This window comes from Saccharomyces eubayanus, chromosome XII (assembly GCF_001298625.1).
Source record: "Saccharomyces eubayanus strain FM1318 chromosome XII, whole genome shotgun sequence".
Lineage (NCBI taxonomy): Eukaryota > Fungi > Ascomycota > Saccharomycetes > Saccharomycetales > Saccharomycetaceae > Saccharomyces > Saccharomyces eubayanus.
Window position 1 is genome coordinate 185,588 of NC_030971.1, and position 15,070 is coordinate 200,657.

Here is a 15,070-nt window from a genome sequence, read left to right on the forward strand (position 1 = left end):
TCTATAGATACATATATACGTATACACTATCAAATTAGCATACATATATATCTACACTATGTTCTTTTGCCCGTATTGTCTATGTGCCGTATTATCTTCTATACAGAAATTTTTTAAAAAAAAAATATAACTTTGTAAATTACAACTACTCTGCATTGCGGAATCTCATATTTTCTATCATTGGCTTACCAATCCTGTCAATAACATCATGCGCCCATAAAACGTCCAGATGAGAATACTCATCAATATACCAGATTTTGTACACCGAATTAGCTTCATGATTGATAAAATGGTTAATTAATCGTTCACCGTCCACTAGTCGATCTTGCTTTGGAATGAACATTATAATATGTGGGAAATCATCACTATTTTGTCTTTTCGGATTTAGATGTAGGTTGTCGCTACTTAAACTATTACCACTATCGTCATCATTCTTGGCAACGGGGAACCATGTTTTCTTGTCAGGAAAAATTTTCTCTGAACCCTTTTTAAAACTTAGTTTGTTTTGGTCAGGCGACAGCCACCATTGCATCAATTTGACTGAAATATGAACTGGCGAGAATAAAAAATTCCGATCTCTTAAGACTCTGTCCCACAATGCATCATTCCAATCAAATAAATAATTAAACATGACATATGAAAGAAACGAAAAAATCTTGGTGCCAACCATCAAATCTCTCATTGCCATCATCAAAGGTACAAATGATCTTCTACCAAAGAACCATGGGGAATCAATACCATTTGCCATTAGTCGTACAAAGGATTTTTCGTCCAGTAAAGGTCCAGGATAAACTGCAGGAGCCAAAGCAACAAAATTTTCTAATTTATCCACTAATTTAAAATCACTTGCGTACAGTTTCTCACCATTAACAAGTCCCATAAATCCTTGTGTGGTACCTTGTGAATGCGCCACAAGCGATAGTTTAGCAAATCCTGTACTATCCAGCACGTGGCATACAAGTGCCTTTAAATCGTACTGGACCATCTCGTCCATATCCCAATCCCATTTTTTTGAATGATCATTGCCTAATTTTTTCATGTTCCACTTAGCATGTAAGCCACATCTATTATTGCCTAACCAAATGTCAAATCCCGATTCATAAAGAAAATATGCTAAGGATTTTCTCCCTGAAGAGGCAAAAGCCCCACAACTTTGTAAAAGTCCATGCAATAACAAAATAGGTTCACGTTTCGCCTCATCTACAACATCCCCTAATTTGGGCTTGAAATGCCACAAATCAATAATAAATCCGTCGTCTGTCTCAACTTCAAATTCTTCAATATCAATACCGTATTGCTTGTAGTAGTACTTCAGGTCAGCTACCAGCCTAGTATCCTCGGCAAGCGCAATATTTTGAAATGGATTCTCTGCAGCATATGGGGCTTGACTCACATTAGTTTCCATCTTGATGTTATCATCCCCGTTGCCTTCTCCTGACACACAGGCATCGCTGTCCATGGAGAGCTTGCTGGTTACGGTACGGTCATATTCAATGTTATTTTCTTGATCCCGTTCTAAATCTATGGGGGTAGCAGATGATATCGAGAGGGGTCGAGAGTGACGAGCTGGACGTGTCTTCTTCTTATCGCTTGATTCAATGTTCGTCCTCGAACTTCTGGTATCTCTTGGGTCATGCTTGTGTTGGAAATGAACAGTCACATAATTATGCCACAATGACAACATAAATAACCCCGTCATAAACGAAAAAAGGATTATTCCGCTTGACAACCGCTGGACCTCATCAAGCACCTTGTTCTTCATTCGTTTACAGTTCAGATGCTATTCGGATTTCAAAGATGTAAGGTGTTTTGAAACGATATTAACTCAATATGTGTTTTTTTTTGGTTAGACAGATTTACGTATTATTGTTTTGAAAAAAGTGAAAAATTATTGCGCGAATTATTAGAATATCATAATAATACCAATGGCCAAATCTTTACAATGGCAAAAAATGGGTAATTTTCCCACGAAGTACGACAGCGAGCATGACATCATACGAATTTAAAACCAGCATACCGAAAGAAACCAATATTCTTTCAAGTGCATCACCCGACGGCAATGAATTATATTTGCAAGCTACTCACTTTAACAATACAATCCTATTACAAGTTCGATTAAATGGAGAAATGGATTCCACTTATGAGGTGTCCTTAAAAGGGCTAAACCCGCTTCTTGATATTGATCCAGTGCCATTAGCAGGAAGCTTAGGAAACACTGGCGACAATTATGACGATGAGCAAGATGAATTTGTAAGAGATCATTTATCTGATTACCAGGTAGTTACCAAATTGGGAGATAGCAGCGACCCAAAAGTACCTGTGGTATGCATACAAATCGCTGAATTATACAGGAGGGTTGTGATACCAGAAGTGAACGGCGCAATGGTTCAAGGCAACATGGAATTCAACCTGTTGATATCTATGAGCAGTAAGATGTGGAGGGCTGCAAAAGGACAGAATGATGACGATAACGATTTTGGCAAATTAGTGTTTTTATTAAAGTGTATCAAAGACATGTATGTAAAATGATTATATTTAGATTAGTTATGCGTTGTATTATCTATGACTGCCATATCCAAGACTTGTACAGCTCCCTTTTTATCACACAGGGTCATTAAGTCTCTATAATTGACAGGATCAATAAGACCTATACACGTCCATGGATTCGATTCCGGATCTGTTGGCTCTTGTGGTGATGTAGTAATCAATTTATTGATTTTCTGGATAAGTTCAGGTTGCTTCGACGGCTCGCCTATGGCCACTTTGACCTTCATCTTGGCTCTTACGATCGGGATTATCTGTTTAGAGACTAATAATTTAATAGCTTCTAAAGCTTGCAATTTGGCAGGCTTGTTGATTACAGGGCTGAATTTCAGTTCTTGTAAGGCTTTATGAATCATTGTGGGCGGATATCTCTTCTTTGATAAAGGATTAATACATTTGGCACTGATTATTGTTAGCAACTCATTGTTCACTTTATTGAGCATTAATTGTCTTTCCTTCTCTGATAGTTGAATCTCTCCCTTATGCATAATTTCTTTGATAACATCATCAACGTTCGTAGTCCCAAAACATTTTTGTAGGTCTTCCTTGTTGGCAACCAAACCCTTGGAAACGTTCATAAAAACTTGGTGTATTTGAAGCACTTCATCTAGATCTTTCTCAATTCCTTTACGATAGTCTTGGACTTTATTTTGGTAGCATGCAACTTCGAATCTCTTACGGGCTTTTTTCAATTTCACTAATGAAACATTAGTTAATTTGATCTGTCCGGATGGTTGGTTGATAGGCATTGGGTGTACTGCCTCCTTTCCTAATGTCTTTTTCAGGTAATTTCGTGAAAAATCTGACTATTAATTGAAAATACTTAAAAATTCGGGTTGAAAATTTTTTCATTTACATAATTATATGATATAATCTACACAAAAGAACAATACAATTATAATATAGAAAAAATTTTTTTTTTTTTCATAAAGTCATAATAAGTTAAAAATGATCAATACATAAATACAGAGCTAAAAATACACACTTTTCTTGCTTTTGTGATATAAGCTGCTAAAATATACTTTTTTTTGCTTTATTTTTATTTTTATTTTTATTTTTTATTTTATTTTATTTCTTGGAATCTAATGTCTCATGAAGAAACAACCAAGAATAACATCAATCAACGATAATAGAAGAGGAAAATGGGAAGACAATCAATATCAGGTTCAGATGAAACAGGCGTTTCTCTGTACGCAAGTGATCATACTTCAAAGGATCATACGTAATTCCACCAGAATAAGAATAAACTGTTTCTTTCTTTTTGAGTCCTTTTGATTTACAAAGGAAGAGAAAAAAAATGCAAAATGCTGGAAGTTAAAATAGCCGCACCATCATGACAGTGCCCACCTCTTGGTAAACATATCTAAAATAGCTCTGTAGTGACCGATCACACCCAAAACCACAAAGAAATGCCAGAAAGTGTGCGAACAACCCACATAGTCGACCCACCATAGGGACTTGAATGATTTGGCGTGAGATGGACAGGACTTGCACTTGGAATGGGTGGTTGGTGCCTTTCTGAAATGAATCTCTTTCTGCTTTGTTATAATTTCTAAATCAGTAGATAGTTCGTAGTCAGTTGGAATAGTCATATCAACTTGGACATCAGACCTAAATCTTTCAGGGATGAATGAACCATAGAAGACCACACCAACCAAATACCAAACAACCGATTTGTTTGTGACGGGGCTAAACAACCATATAGCATAATGTAAGTCTGTCAAAAAAATCAAATGTAGAAAAGATAAGACACCCATGGTTGCCAATAGGATAAAAAATCTAATTCTTAGTGGTCTTGCCTCAGGTCTATCAAAGCGAGGGGACCAGTTCATAAACACACCGAATACACCCAGCGCTAAAGAAATGCTCATGTAAATACACATTGCCCAGTAGCATGAATACATAGTGACAAATTCAGTGGTTAAAATCGAGGCTGTGATCAAGATTGTAATACCACTATAATCGACACATGCAAATTTGGAACGCAGTCCTAGGAAAGACGTACCGTTAAAAGTGTGCCAGAACACAGAGCTCAACATGCATTTCAACGCAGCTGCCAAGAACGCGAAAACGATCCATCTTGCTTGTTGCGGAACTTTGGGATTCTGCCACACTTCAGACTGAGGGAAATCGTACACTGCCAAATAGACTATGTACATGGCTCCCAACAAATGGGTCCAGATGTTGGAAGTTTCGTTATGCCAGCCGTACCAATTGATGATGGATAACAGGGACTTAGAGTGGGTATTGTAAAACCTATAGCCGTGGATGATGTATCTGTTTTCTCTCCATGGAAATGGTAGTTGGTAATAATGTAAGTGTTGGTTCTCACCTAGGTTGTGTGCTTTGGAATGGTTGTAAGAGCTGATATACGATTTGATATCAGTGGTTGGATTCAAAGGTTCTTCGATGAGAATTTTTGTTTGTCTCATACTCTTTTTCATTGGGCCACAGTACTCCTTCACATTAGAAAAATGGCCACGTTCTTCTCTGATTTTCAGTTGGTTGGAAAAGCTTGTCAAGGAACGCGATGATGTCCTTGTTTTAGAACATATTGTCGAAGATGAAGACACTAAGGAGGTCGAAGTGGACGCACTGTTTAATTTGAAAGTAGATGTAGAATTCACGAGAGTAAGAGCGTCTGAATCACCGAGAGAGAGTTGAGACTCTGCACGTAGTGACTTACCAACAGTTCTTTTATAAATAGAACTTTCAACTTTCTTCCCCTTTAGAGTCTCTATAGTCTCCAAATGGTCATCGTGGTCACTTTCTGAATGCTTGATGGTTTCATCAATGGTAGAAAATGGATGAGGAACAAACTTCGAATAGTTATAGTTGTAGATGGATTTACCGGATTTCTTCACTTTGTGGAAATTGTCTACACCCTTACGCTTTAACCTCGATAAGGACTCCATGGGTGACGGTAAATACTGCGTTAGGTTTCTGCTTGAAGAGTCCATCCTATACTGGAATAAGGGAATGTAATGGGACCTAAATTATTTTTTCCGGCTTGCTTGCTCAATTGCTTTTTCGTTGAACTTCTGCAAAGACAACACTATAGATACAATAAAATATAAAATTCGGAGGAACCTGTGTTCTAAAACAGCGACCAAACAAACTGTTATAAAAGGCAGAAAACGCTGTCTCGTTCAACTTGCCAAGCTTTAAGATGTACGCCCACGCTGTCTCACGTTGTGACTATATACTTTATCCATCAACACTTTCTCTGTTTTCCCGCAGAGAAAAAGAAAAGTGAGGCGACCCTGCAGTGTACGAGTATCCACCCACACCCCACACCAGACCGTTTCTTTTTCTGCGACATTTCTTTTTTTCGGGCCAGCGTGCCTGTCTCTTTCCACGAGAGGCGTGGATGATTCCGGGCTTTTACCCCACTTCCCCACGCTAGTTGAGCCAAAAAAAATATTTCTGGTTTTTCCGATACGCATGTTTCATGGCAACTCGAATGACTAGATTGGGCGAATGGTTGGTTGGCTACATGGTCTCCCATCCACCGAGATCTGCATTACCGTCTGTTAGTCGGAACACTATGTGCGGGATCATGTTGCCGAAAACAATCTCATTGGCCAGATACTCGTATCTGGCCTGATTCAAATAGACAGGGGTACTGAATTTGTAGTCTTCGTTGGTCTCTCCGTACTTGCTCAGATAGGGTGCTGCATAAAACGTACCTCTTTTGCCGTATGACAGATATATAGCGTTTGTCCTGGTCATTAAGAAAACCCCGTAGGAAGACGTGATTTCGCATCCATTTTTCATGTGGTCAGTACATTCTCCCTGTAAGTAACCTTGTAGTGCTATGCTTTTTTGGATATGACATCTTTGGCCGCACAATAAACACACTCCGGTTTCGTATTTATCACATTTATTCGATATTTCGTCGTTGTCAAGGGAAAACTTGGAGAGATTTACCGGGAGTTTGATTAGTTGAATTTTTTCTGGGGACGGGTATGATCTTGAGTTTATATTCTGCACCATGTCATATATGACTTTTTGGATTCTTAAGTTATCGTTACCATCGTTGTATCTTTCGATGTTTTGAGTTAATTCGTTATAGAAAAAATCCTTCAGGAAATGAGCTAAATTGGGTAATTTGAAATAATGGAAGATTTGCTCTATTTCATCTTGTTTAGTCGTGCTGTCGCCATCGTTGTCATCATCTTCGTACTGGATACGAAATAGTAAGTACGTTTTCCTACAAAAGATGGTTAACGACTCTAGTAACAACGAGCATATAAAGTTTTTGCTCTTTTCTAAGCTCGTAACATCAAACTCAATGTCGTCTGGTTTGAAAAGGTCAATGTACTTTTTAAAAGTCTCAAATAAATACAACATACTTGTGTGTGGCTCGCCGGATCGATTTGATGATAGCTTGATTTTATTTTGGCAGTCCTTGTAAAAATTTACTCTCATCATATCTCTTGCAAGTAGAAGTAAAAGTTGGTGAAACCTTCTCTTGAACATTTCATAAACGCAAAGGGTGGGTGGTTGCGCGATCCTTTCTCGATCAGTATTATCGAAATTTTGGCTCATATACAGGAGCAAATCCATATTATTACCTTCTATTAAAAATTCGTTCCAATTCCATATTTTACTAGGGATTTCGTCGACAAATGTTTTTAACTCGACGCATTGCTTATGAAGGAACGATTTCAGTTCACAAAGTAGTCGTAAGGTCAAAACGCATTGACTGGATATCTTGTTCAAGTCCACTATTTTTCCATGTTCCCTATAAGACCTTAGTCTCAGCTCTGTATTTGCTACGGTGTTGATTAAAACATTATTAACAACTTTATATGCATCATCGATAGTAGTGACTTTTACTCCTTGTAGATCACTAAAGATCATTGCTGCTTTAATACAAATAGAGCTCAACAGTTCAACATCTTCCTCTATGTTATCTTTATGATCCTTAGTACACTCGAAAAAAGCGTTAGCTGCTTTCTTGTTAGGGTCATTCAGTTTCGGTAGAAATGAATTACTTAAGGAATTGCAAACGGGACAATATATTAGCCCTGAACCATAAGATAATGGAATGTTTTTTGTGGTTTGGTTTTGTATACCACGAATAGATTTCATATGGCCACTTAAACATTTGATATGAGATCCGTGTCCACATGCTCTTAATACTGGTTCACACCTGGTCAATTTTAATCTCGATACATCATCTTCATACGTGTCTTCCTGAATCATACTGTTTCTTGGATGCTTACCGCTAAGCTGGGAACTTATTCTGTTAATGTCTGGCGGATTTGTGAAATCAATACCATGATCACATATGTTTCGTTCTTGATAAGAAAAGTAAACAAAAACATCATCGTCCTTTGACATCTTGCAAAATGCACAGTCATCGTCACAGCAACTACTCATTGACTTGTTATTATTATCTATATCTACCCTAGAAGGCGATAAACTAGGTGACATAGTCCTGGGTGTACTGATTTCAGAAGTGTCCACGCTATTGTTTTCCATAAATTTTAATTGCTGTTGAGCTAGCTTCTTCATTATTTTTTTTCTTCTTAATCTAGCAAGATGCTTTTTTCTTTCAAATTCTTTATCCTTGTGACTCTTATCTTCCTTCGTGGGCCATAGTATACCCGGCGTATACGAAGTAGTTTGTTCCTTTAAATAACTGCTTACATTGACATGAGGCGCTGTTTCCATTAGGTATCTAAAAATTTCCCTGATCTTGCCATGCGAGTCTGAAAAAGTATCCTTCAACAGACAGTAATACAGTATAGAACCAATGCTGTGGTAATGGCAAAACTCTGTGTCTACAATTGCATATTCATGCCACAATATTCCCATGAATTCATTTAGGTTATTAACCACGCATAAATGTATCAAATGGACAACTCTTGGTAGTAAGTGGTCGTAATCATATTTGATGATATGCTCAAGTGTATTTTTTAAAAACAAGCCAAAGGTGTTTGCTGACGATATTGAGTAAAGTCCTGAATAGAAAGTGCTCTTTAATAAATCCTTGACTTTTTTCGCTGGTACAAAAGTGTCTTCATATTTCATTTTCTTCAAATTGGCCATGTTCAGCCTGATATTTTTCTCTACATCATACCTTCTACTAGAAGAGAGTCCTATATAATAAGGATCAATCTCGTCTTTGTACTTTTCTTTCAATGAAAAAGTCCCGTTGTCAGTTAAACTTATTGGAGGAATATAGTTGGCGTATTTTTCAAGATATATGTCAAATGAAGGGTGCTTGGTAATATGCTCGGGAATGCAATTGTTAATTTGTGCGTAAGAGCATGTGTCAAAGCAGAGGGCGTGAATAATCTCTGACTTGAATGTTCTTTCAAACCCCTCTTTAGAGGATTTCATGACCAACGACCTCACTTCTGTGAGCAATTGAATCAGTAACAAAATACATTCATTGACAACAGCTATGGTAGTTTCTGCATCAGGATAATCGTACATTGGTACACCATTTGCCCAATGTTTTAATCCCCATCTTGAAAGATATGTAACCATTAGTTCATCAGGATTACACATTGCCATGCTGAATTGGACATTAAAGATGTCACTAACGTAAGTGAACTCTCTCATGCTGTATTTCGTATACATCCTGGCCTGGTGAGTGATTGGAGTACCATTTCTTACCCAAAAGCCGACATTGATTTGCCCGATCAGAACCAGGGTAGATAAAGCCGATTCTGATATGTGCAAAGCTTTCTGCTTATCTTGGAAAACCTCGTACAAATCAATGTAGTTTGTTAAATATGTAGGAAGAGGCTCATATCTACCACATTGGCTCCATTGAATGACGAACTTGAATAAATACGACATTGGATTGAAAAAATATTGTGTGTTCACCCCCACTTGGTAATCGATCGTTTCTGCAACGTAGTTACATATAGTTTCTCTAACAGTAGACAAACTTGCTTTGTTGGTGTCAGTTTCACTAGTTGATATGTTATCAGATGCTATGGCCTTTCTTGAGTGAGTTAACGACTCAAATTCCCTATTCTGAGCAACATCCAATAGCTTGAGAACAATATGTTTACGGAAAGTCGCGTCTTTTACCAACGATATACTACGTACGTAGCCATCTGTCATAATTAAAATCGACGAAAAAAAGAAATAGAACGCAGAGAAGTCAAAATTTTCAACTTCCACATGTTCTTTGGTTTCCCTTTTTAAAGGAAGCACATTATTGAATTCAGAAAAGGATTCAATTATTGCATTGAAAATCGCGTCGTTCGATAGAAGCTCTTCTGGAACTGTGTTTGCTGACATAATCGTACAAAGATCTTTGAAGCAAATGATTGTTCTCCGGTTTCGTATGGTTTCGGTAGGTAATTTGAACCCATTGTATAAAGATATAGGTAAGTATGACATCAAGTCTTCCGGATTGAATGCCATGAGAGTAAAGGCGAACCTGATGGTTCTTTCGATAAATCCAGAGCTTATAGTCATATTTGCTATGCTGGGGTCTTGGAAAGTGTATTGTCCCAAGAGACTCATTAGAGTTACCTGGCATTCTTTAGCGTCTGAAGCCACGGCATCATAGAGAACGGAGAGATAAATGTCGATATACTGAGCGGCAAGAAATTTTCTACTCTCATCCCTTAAGGAAAATAATGACGTTATGATCTTTAACATTTTGAACTTGGACTTTCTCGACAGAATGTTAATGGAATTTATAATGATATATTGGAATCTTGATCCATAAAAACTGTAAAAATGACTCACCGAGTTCGGCGAATGTGCATTGGTTAATCTATCATTGTATTTGGTTAATATTTTCGAGATTTTCTCATCGTTTATATGTTCTAGTGGCCAAGGTTTGAACCAGGACCCATTACTATCTTCATTCGATAGTAGAAATCCACCTAATAAGTTTATTTTAGAGAAATCAGGGTTTGAGTTTGAAGGACTAGCTCTCATTTTAGAAAAGTGCGAATACCAAACATCGAGCATGGAAATCCGAAGAAAATATTTAATTTGCAATGATTCGGTCGACTTGAAGCACATAGAGTACAGCCAGTTCGTTAAATCGTCTGTTAGTTTTCTATTAAATATATCACTCATTTTCCGTACGTAAACTTTTATGTTTTCCTTCTGAAACCCTTCAGCTATTCTATTCATTTCAAAAAAGTTTTCACCTTGGAGCACAGTTACTACATCATGGGAGTCTTCTAGAGCCCTGGTAATAGAAATGGCATACTCAATAGGCACGTTCAATGTTTTGGTTATTATAGACGCTAGGTCCATATAGTGTACGTTACACTCTTCGTCCTCGATTTGGATAGCCCATTCCTCGCGGGGCTCTTTCTTTGTATTAGACCAATTGCTGTCAAAAAATGCAGAATTGTCATCGTTGACCAACGATTCGTATTCTTGATTATCCGTTGTGTCATCGTTGACAGGATTCCTGGGGGAAGATGTTTTTATCTCACCAGAGTTGGTTTCTGCCTCCTCCTTGTAGCAAACCGTTACATCAATTAAAAAATCCAGTACATAATTCAATAAGGAAACAACGTTTTCGTCATCAATATCGTCATTAGTTTCACTAAAACCAGAAACATTATTCAGTTCGTTCATGCATTTGAATGCTAGACTTGGATCATTGAAGGCAAAGGGATCACCACAATGGCATATTCTGCCTTCCGGGCGCATAACCACTTTGGCTACATAAGAATGATTCATGTGTTTTCCTTTATCAAAACAAAGTTCGCAGATTTCATATAGTGGATTCGTAGAGCATGTAAAACAGTAGTAGACTGTCTCAGAGGGGAAACATAAACGTGTGCATGCTGTTCCTGTGTGTATGTTATCTAGTGGGCGATGGTCACTCTCGAACTCTAGTGTTTTCCACTGTTTGCCATTTAGTATGTCTCTATACGCTTCACTTGTCCAAGCCTCGGAATTGAGGATGGAGACGAGAGAGGGCCAATCGACATGGTTATCATTATTCTTAAGGCGTAGATTCAAAGTTTTCCATAGCAGATAACTAGTGGTTTCGTTGTACTCGCATTTGGCGAGTTTCGGGAGCTGGGTGAGGAAGTCCCTGATATTGTTTATAGCCAGATTAGAATCCTCCATGCGTGGTTGTTAGGTGGCAGCTAGTTGTCTGCCAAATATTCCCTATATTGCTAAAAACGAGTAAATAAATACTGATAATAAAAAAACAAGGCCCGCTCTTTCTTTTAAAAAGCTTAAGACCAATTATTTTTAGCGATCTGGTGATGGTAGGCCAAGCAATTGAAAACGAAAGTACCAAGTCAGTTAGGCTTCTTCCTGTGGCTGTTTATCGGCGATGATCTTGACTGGTACCGCATACAACTCCACCAAACGCCACTGTAAATTGCCGCCGTCACTGTCGCAACGTGCTAAGTGACGGCCGGACTGGTATTACTTTTGTTCAAATAACAACCATTTCAGATTCTAAATCACTTACAGTGGTCCTACATAGGCGAGAGTAAGATCATGCAATTGATGCTATTGGGTGATATTAAGTTTTGCAAGGAGGAGTGGGAGTATGTGGTTAAGCGGTGGCAAAACACTGCGTTTGCGTATTTAGTTAGCGAGTTGACTAAGCATCTCACCAGTAAATTTCGCTCCGACGCTGGATTAGATGCTTGACGAGTAGTCTATAACGTGAAACTCGGTGGCAGTAGACGGCGTGTCATTGTATGTTGCAGCTGTTTCTACTAAGTAAATCTTTGTCAGGGCCTTACAAACTGGCGCATAAACTTCGGCGGCAATCCTTGCTATTTCTCATAAATCCAACATTGTGAAGTGGATTGTGACCGGTTAGGATCATGCTCTAAACAGAAGCAAGGGTGCGTTTTAATAAATTATGTGGAGATTGTATTTATTGACAGCTCCTCAGCTGGTTGTGGTCGGTGTCTCGTATCCACAAGCCGTGGAGATATAATATCTTGAATCATTGAGAAAGGGAACCCGGGGGATCTCTGTTACAAGAGGTTTCCACATATTGTGTATTCTGTTTTTTTGTTCTTGTATTGTGTTTAGTCTTTAATGGTAACGCAAGAACAGTCTTGTCCTACTTACTACACGATACATGCTTACAAACATAAAGAGAAAGCAAGCAAGCAAACGGTGATGCTGATGCAGCGTCACAGTGTTCGATGCACTGAACGGGGAATAAATAGCAATCATGTTGGTATTATTGTACGTTGTATGTTGAACATCGTTTTCTACGTAATTTTAGCTCGACCCTTTTGATAAAGATGGGATTTTTAAAGAGGTGGGTGATTTCACATCTTGGATGGTTCGCTTGGCAGGGGAGATATAGGCTTGCTACACAATAGGATATTGTGTTTTGAACAGGAGTAACAGAAACATAATACTATTATTACAACAGGGCATGTGGTCGTATTTTTTTGGTGGAGCATCCGGTAGTGCGAAGAACAAAGAGTTGCCTAAAAAGGCTATAGTGGAACTGAGGGAGCATATCAACCTTCTTTCCAAAAAGCAATCACATCTGCATACCCAAATCACAAACCAAGAGAATGAGGCTAGGATCTTTTTGACGAAGGGCAATAAGGTAATGGCCAAGAACTCGCTGAAGAAGAAGAAGATATACGAGCAAAACTTAAGCAAGTTGGAAGGAACGATGGAATCTCTGGAACAGCAGCTATTCTCCATAGAGAGCGCCAACTTAAACCTGGAGACGATGAGGGCCATGCAACAGGGTGCTAAGGCAATGAAATCCATTCACAATGGTCTAGATATAGATAAAGTTGATGAAACGATGGATGAGATAAGGGAGCAGGTAGAATTAGGAGACGAAATAAGCGATGCTATATCTAGACCATTAAACACTGGGGCAAACGAGGTGGATGAAGACGAATTGGATGAAGAATTAGACATGCTGGCTCAAGAAAACGCCAACCAAGAAACGTCCAAGATTGTCAATAATAACGTCAATGCGGCACCGGCAGCAGAGAATAAGGTCTCGTTGCCCAATGTTCCAAGCAATAAAATTAAACAGAGTGAAGCCTCCCTAAAGGAAGGCCAAGAAGAGGACGAGGAAGAGGACGAGGACGAAAGGGCACTAAGGGAGTTGCAGGCAGAAATGGGGCTTTGAACAAACCCTGTGTAATCTAGAAGAACAAAATAGGTGTTATTACTTTTTTCCCGTTCTATATATACAACTTTATACACTTGAAGTTCTTAAAGTTAAGTCATACTAATAATAATTATTTTTTTGCGTTTAACGAATAGGGGAGGATGCGTATTCACAATTTATTTTATTATCAGTTCAGTTTTGTATACTATGATTATATTATTATTGTACTGTACAGAAAAAAGGGGAAAAAAGTAAATAAATACATACGTATGGTATGCTCTTTTCGCTTCCTTCTGCTCTTCTAATTGACTAGGACCCAAAACAGGAAGAATACAAAGATGACAAAGAAAACCTTCGCGGCTAACCATCTATTACTTTTTATCTTGTCGAAGTACTTCATCAGTTCTCTTTGAGCACCGCTGATGTTCAAGTCAATGTCGTCTACGTTAGCATCGATTCTCTGGATGACCTCACCCTGTTCTTGGACCATGGAGGCCAGTTGCTGGAAAAGGTTCCCCACTTCTTGGATGGTAGATTCTATTGTCTCCACAGCTCTGTTTCTCTCTTGTAAGTAGACGTTGTTGGATAGTTGGCCCTCCTCCATTAGCATTAACTGAGAATCGTTTTGAGGGAAAGATAGTTCACCTTGGTTGGATGAGTTTTTATTCTTCTCTGCGGATTCATCGAGTAACGAAGTCATGAACGGGTTGGAGTTGTTGTAGGTGGTCATATCCACTGCATTGTTGCTCTGTGTATGATCTTCTGTTTGGGCGTGTTCCGTGTCGGTGGAGAGCTTTTGCCATCTGTCTTTGTTTGCCATTTCCAATCGTTGTCTTTCCTCCAATACGTCTTTGAAATTCCCCGATATATTTTTCATTTGCGTGTTTAGAAGGTTCACGACGTTTTTGGAGTGCTGTACGGCGTTTGGTTGGTTAGAAGATTGATTTGATGCGTTGCCATTCGCGTCGTTCTTCTTGAGCTGACTCAACTGTACTAGGCTCTGTTCAATGGCGTAGATCTTCCTCTTTATTAAGAACGACAGCTCTGCAATCTCGATGGGGTTATCATTGAACATTGGTTTCCTCTTGGCCAGGACGGCTAATTTAGATAGTAATTGGGCGGTAGATGAAATTTCATGGGCTATGCCAGAGGCTTTTTTTTGAAACTCTGACACGGGTTTCCCATTCTTGGTTGTGCTGTCAGCAGAGTTTCCATTTTCTTGTTCTTGAACACGCTCTCTTTGCTGCTGTTTAAAGTTTTTGTTTCTTTTCTTGTAACTCAACACGCTTTGTTGAAATTCTGAAGTTCTATCTTTTATATTCATGTGGGCTGTGTGGTATGGTGGAATGGGGGAAGGTGTAACAAAATATATACAGTAAGGAGCGTGCGGGATTTTTGTTTCAGTAGAAACCTAACAGAGATATCGATGTGGCAATGGGGGTCTTTTCCTATATA

The 15,070-nt window shown here is 38.6% G+C and overlaps 7 protein-coding genes across 7 annotated transcripts; 2 read left to right on the forward strand and 5 right to left on the reverse strand.

Annotated features, from left to right (window-relative positions):
* Positions 1–145: 145 nt before the first annotated feature.
* Positions 146–1,762, reverse strand: YEH2 (sterol esterase; the record flags this gene model as incomplete). The annotated part of the gene is made up of 1 exon (XM_018366613.1): positions 146–1,762. The coding sequence occupies one exon, from the start codon at positions 1,760–1,762 to the stop codon at positions 146–148; it is 1,617 nt and encodes a 538-aa protein (XP_018220452.1).
* Positions 1,763–1,986: 224 nt separating this feature from the next.
* Positions 1,987–2,529, forward strand: IRC25 (Irc25p; the record flags this gene model as incomplete). Its single annotated transcript, XM_018366614.1, has 1 exon — positions 1,987–2,529. One exon carries the CDS (start codon positions 1,987–1,989, stop codon positions 2,527–2,529), a length of 543 nt encoding a protein of 180 aa, XP_018220453.1.
* An 11-nt stretch (positions 2,530–2,540) lies between these two features.
* Positions 2,541–3,293, reverse strand: SDO1 (guanine nucleotide exchange factor SDO1; the record flags this gene model as incomplete). Its single annotated transcript, XM_018366615.1, has 1 exon — positions 2,541–3,293. One exon carries the CDS (start codon positions 3,291–3,293, stop codon positions 2,541–2,543), a length of 753 nt encoding a protein of 250 aa, XP_018220454.1.
* A 582-nt stretch (positions 3,294–3,875) lies between these two features.
* IZH3 (Izh3p) lies at positions 3,876–5,504 on the reverse strand (the record flags this gene model as incomplete). The annotated part of the gene is made up of 1 exon (XM_018366616.1): positions 3,876–5,504. One exon carries the CDS (start codon positions 5,502–5,504, stop codon positions 3,876–3,878), a length of 1,629 nt encoding a protein of 542 aa, XP_018220455.1.
* A 532-nt stretch (positions 5,505–6,036) lies between these two features.
* Positions 6,037–11,622, reverse strand: UBR2 (putative ubiquitin-protein ligase UBR2; the record flags this gene model as incomplete). The annotated part of the gene is made up of 1 exon (XM_018366617.1): positions 6,037–11,622. The coding sequence occupies one exon, from the start codon at positions 11,620–11,622 to the stop codon at positions 6,037–6,039; it is 5,586 nt and encodes a 1,861-aa protein (XP_018220456.1).
* A 1,288-nt stretch (positions 11,623–12,910) lies between these two features.
* Positions 12,911–13,633, forward strand: SNF7 (ESCRT-III subunit protein SNF7; the record flags this gene model as incomplete). The annotated part of the gene is made up of 1 exon (XM_018366618.1): positions 12,911–13,633. The coding sequence occupies one exon, from the start codon at positions 12,911–12,913 to the stop codon at positions 13,631–13,633; it is 723 nt and encodes a 240-aa protein (XP_018220457.1).
* A 283-nt stretch (positions 13,634–13,916) lies between these two features.
* SED5 (t-SNARE syntaxin) lies at positions 13,917–14,939 on the reverse strand (the record flags this gene model as incomplete). Its single annotated transcript, XM_018366619.1, has 1 exon — positions 13,917–14,939. The coding sequence occupies one exon, from the start codon at positions 14,937–14,939 to the stop codon at positions 13,917–13,919; it is 1,023 nt and encodes a 340-aa protein (XP_018220458.1).
* Between the last annotated feature and the right edge of the window lie 131 nt (positions 14,940–15,070).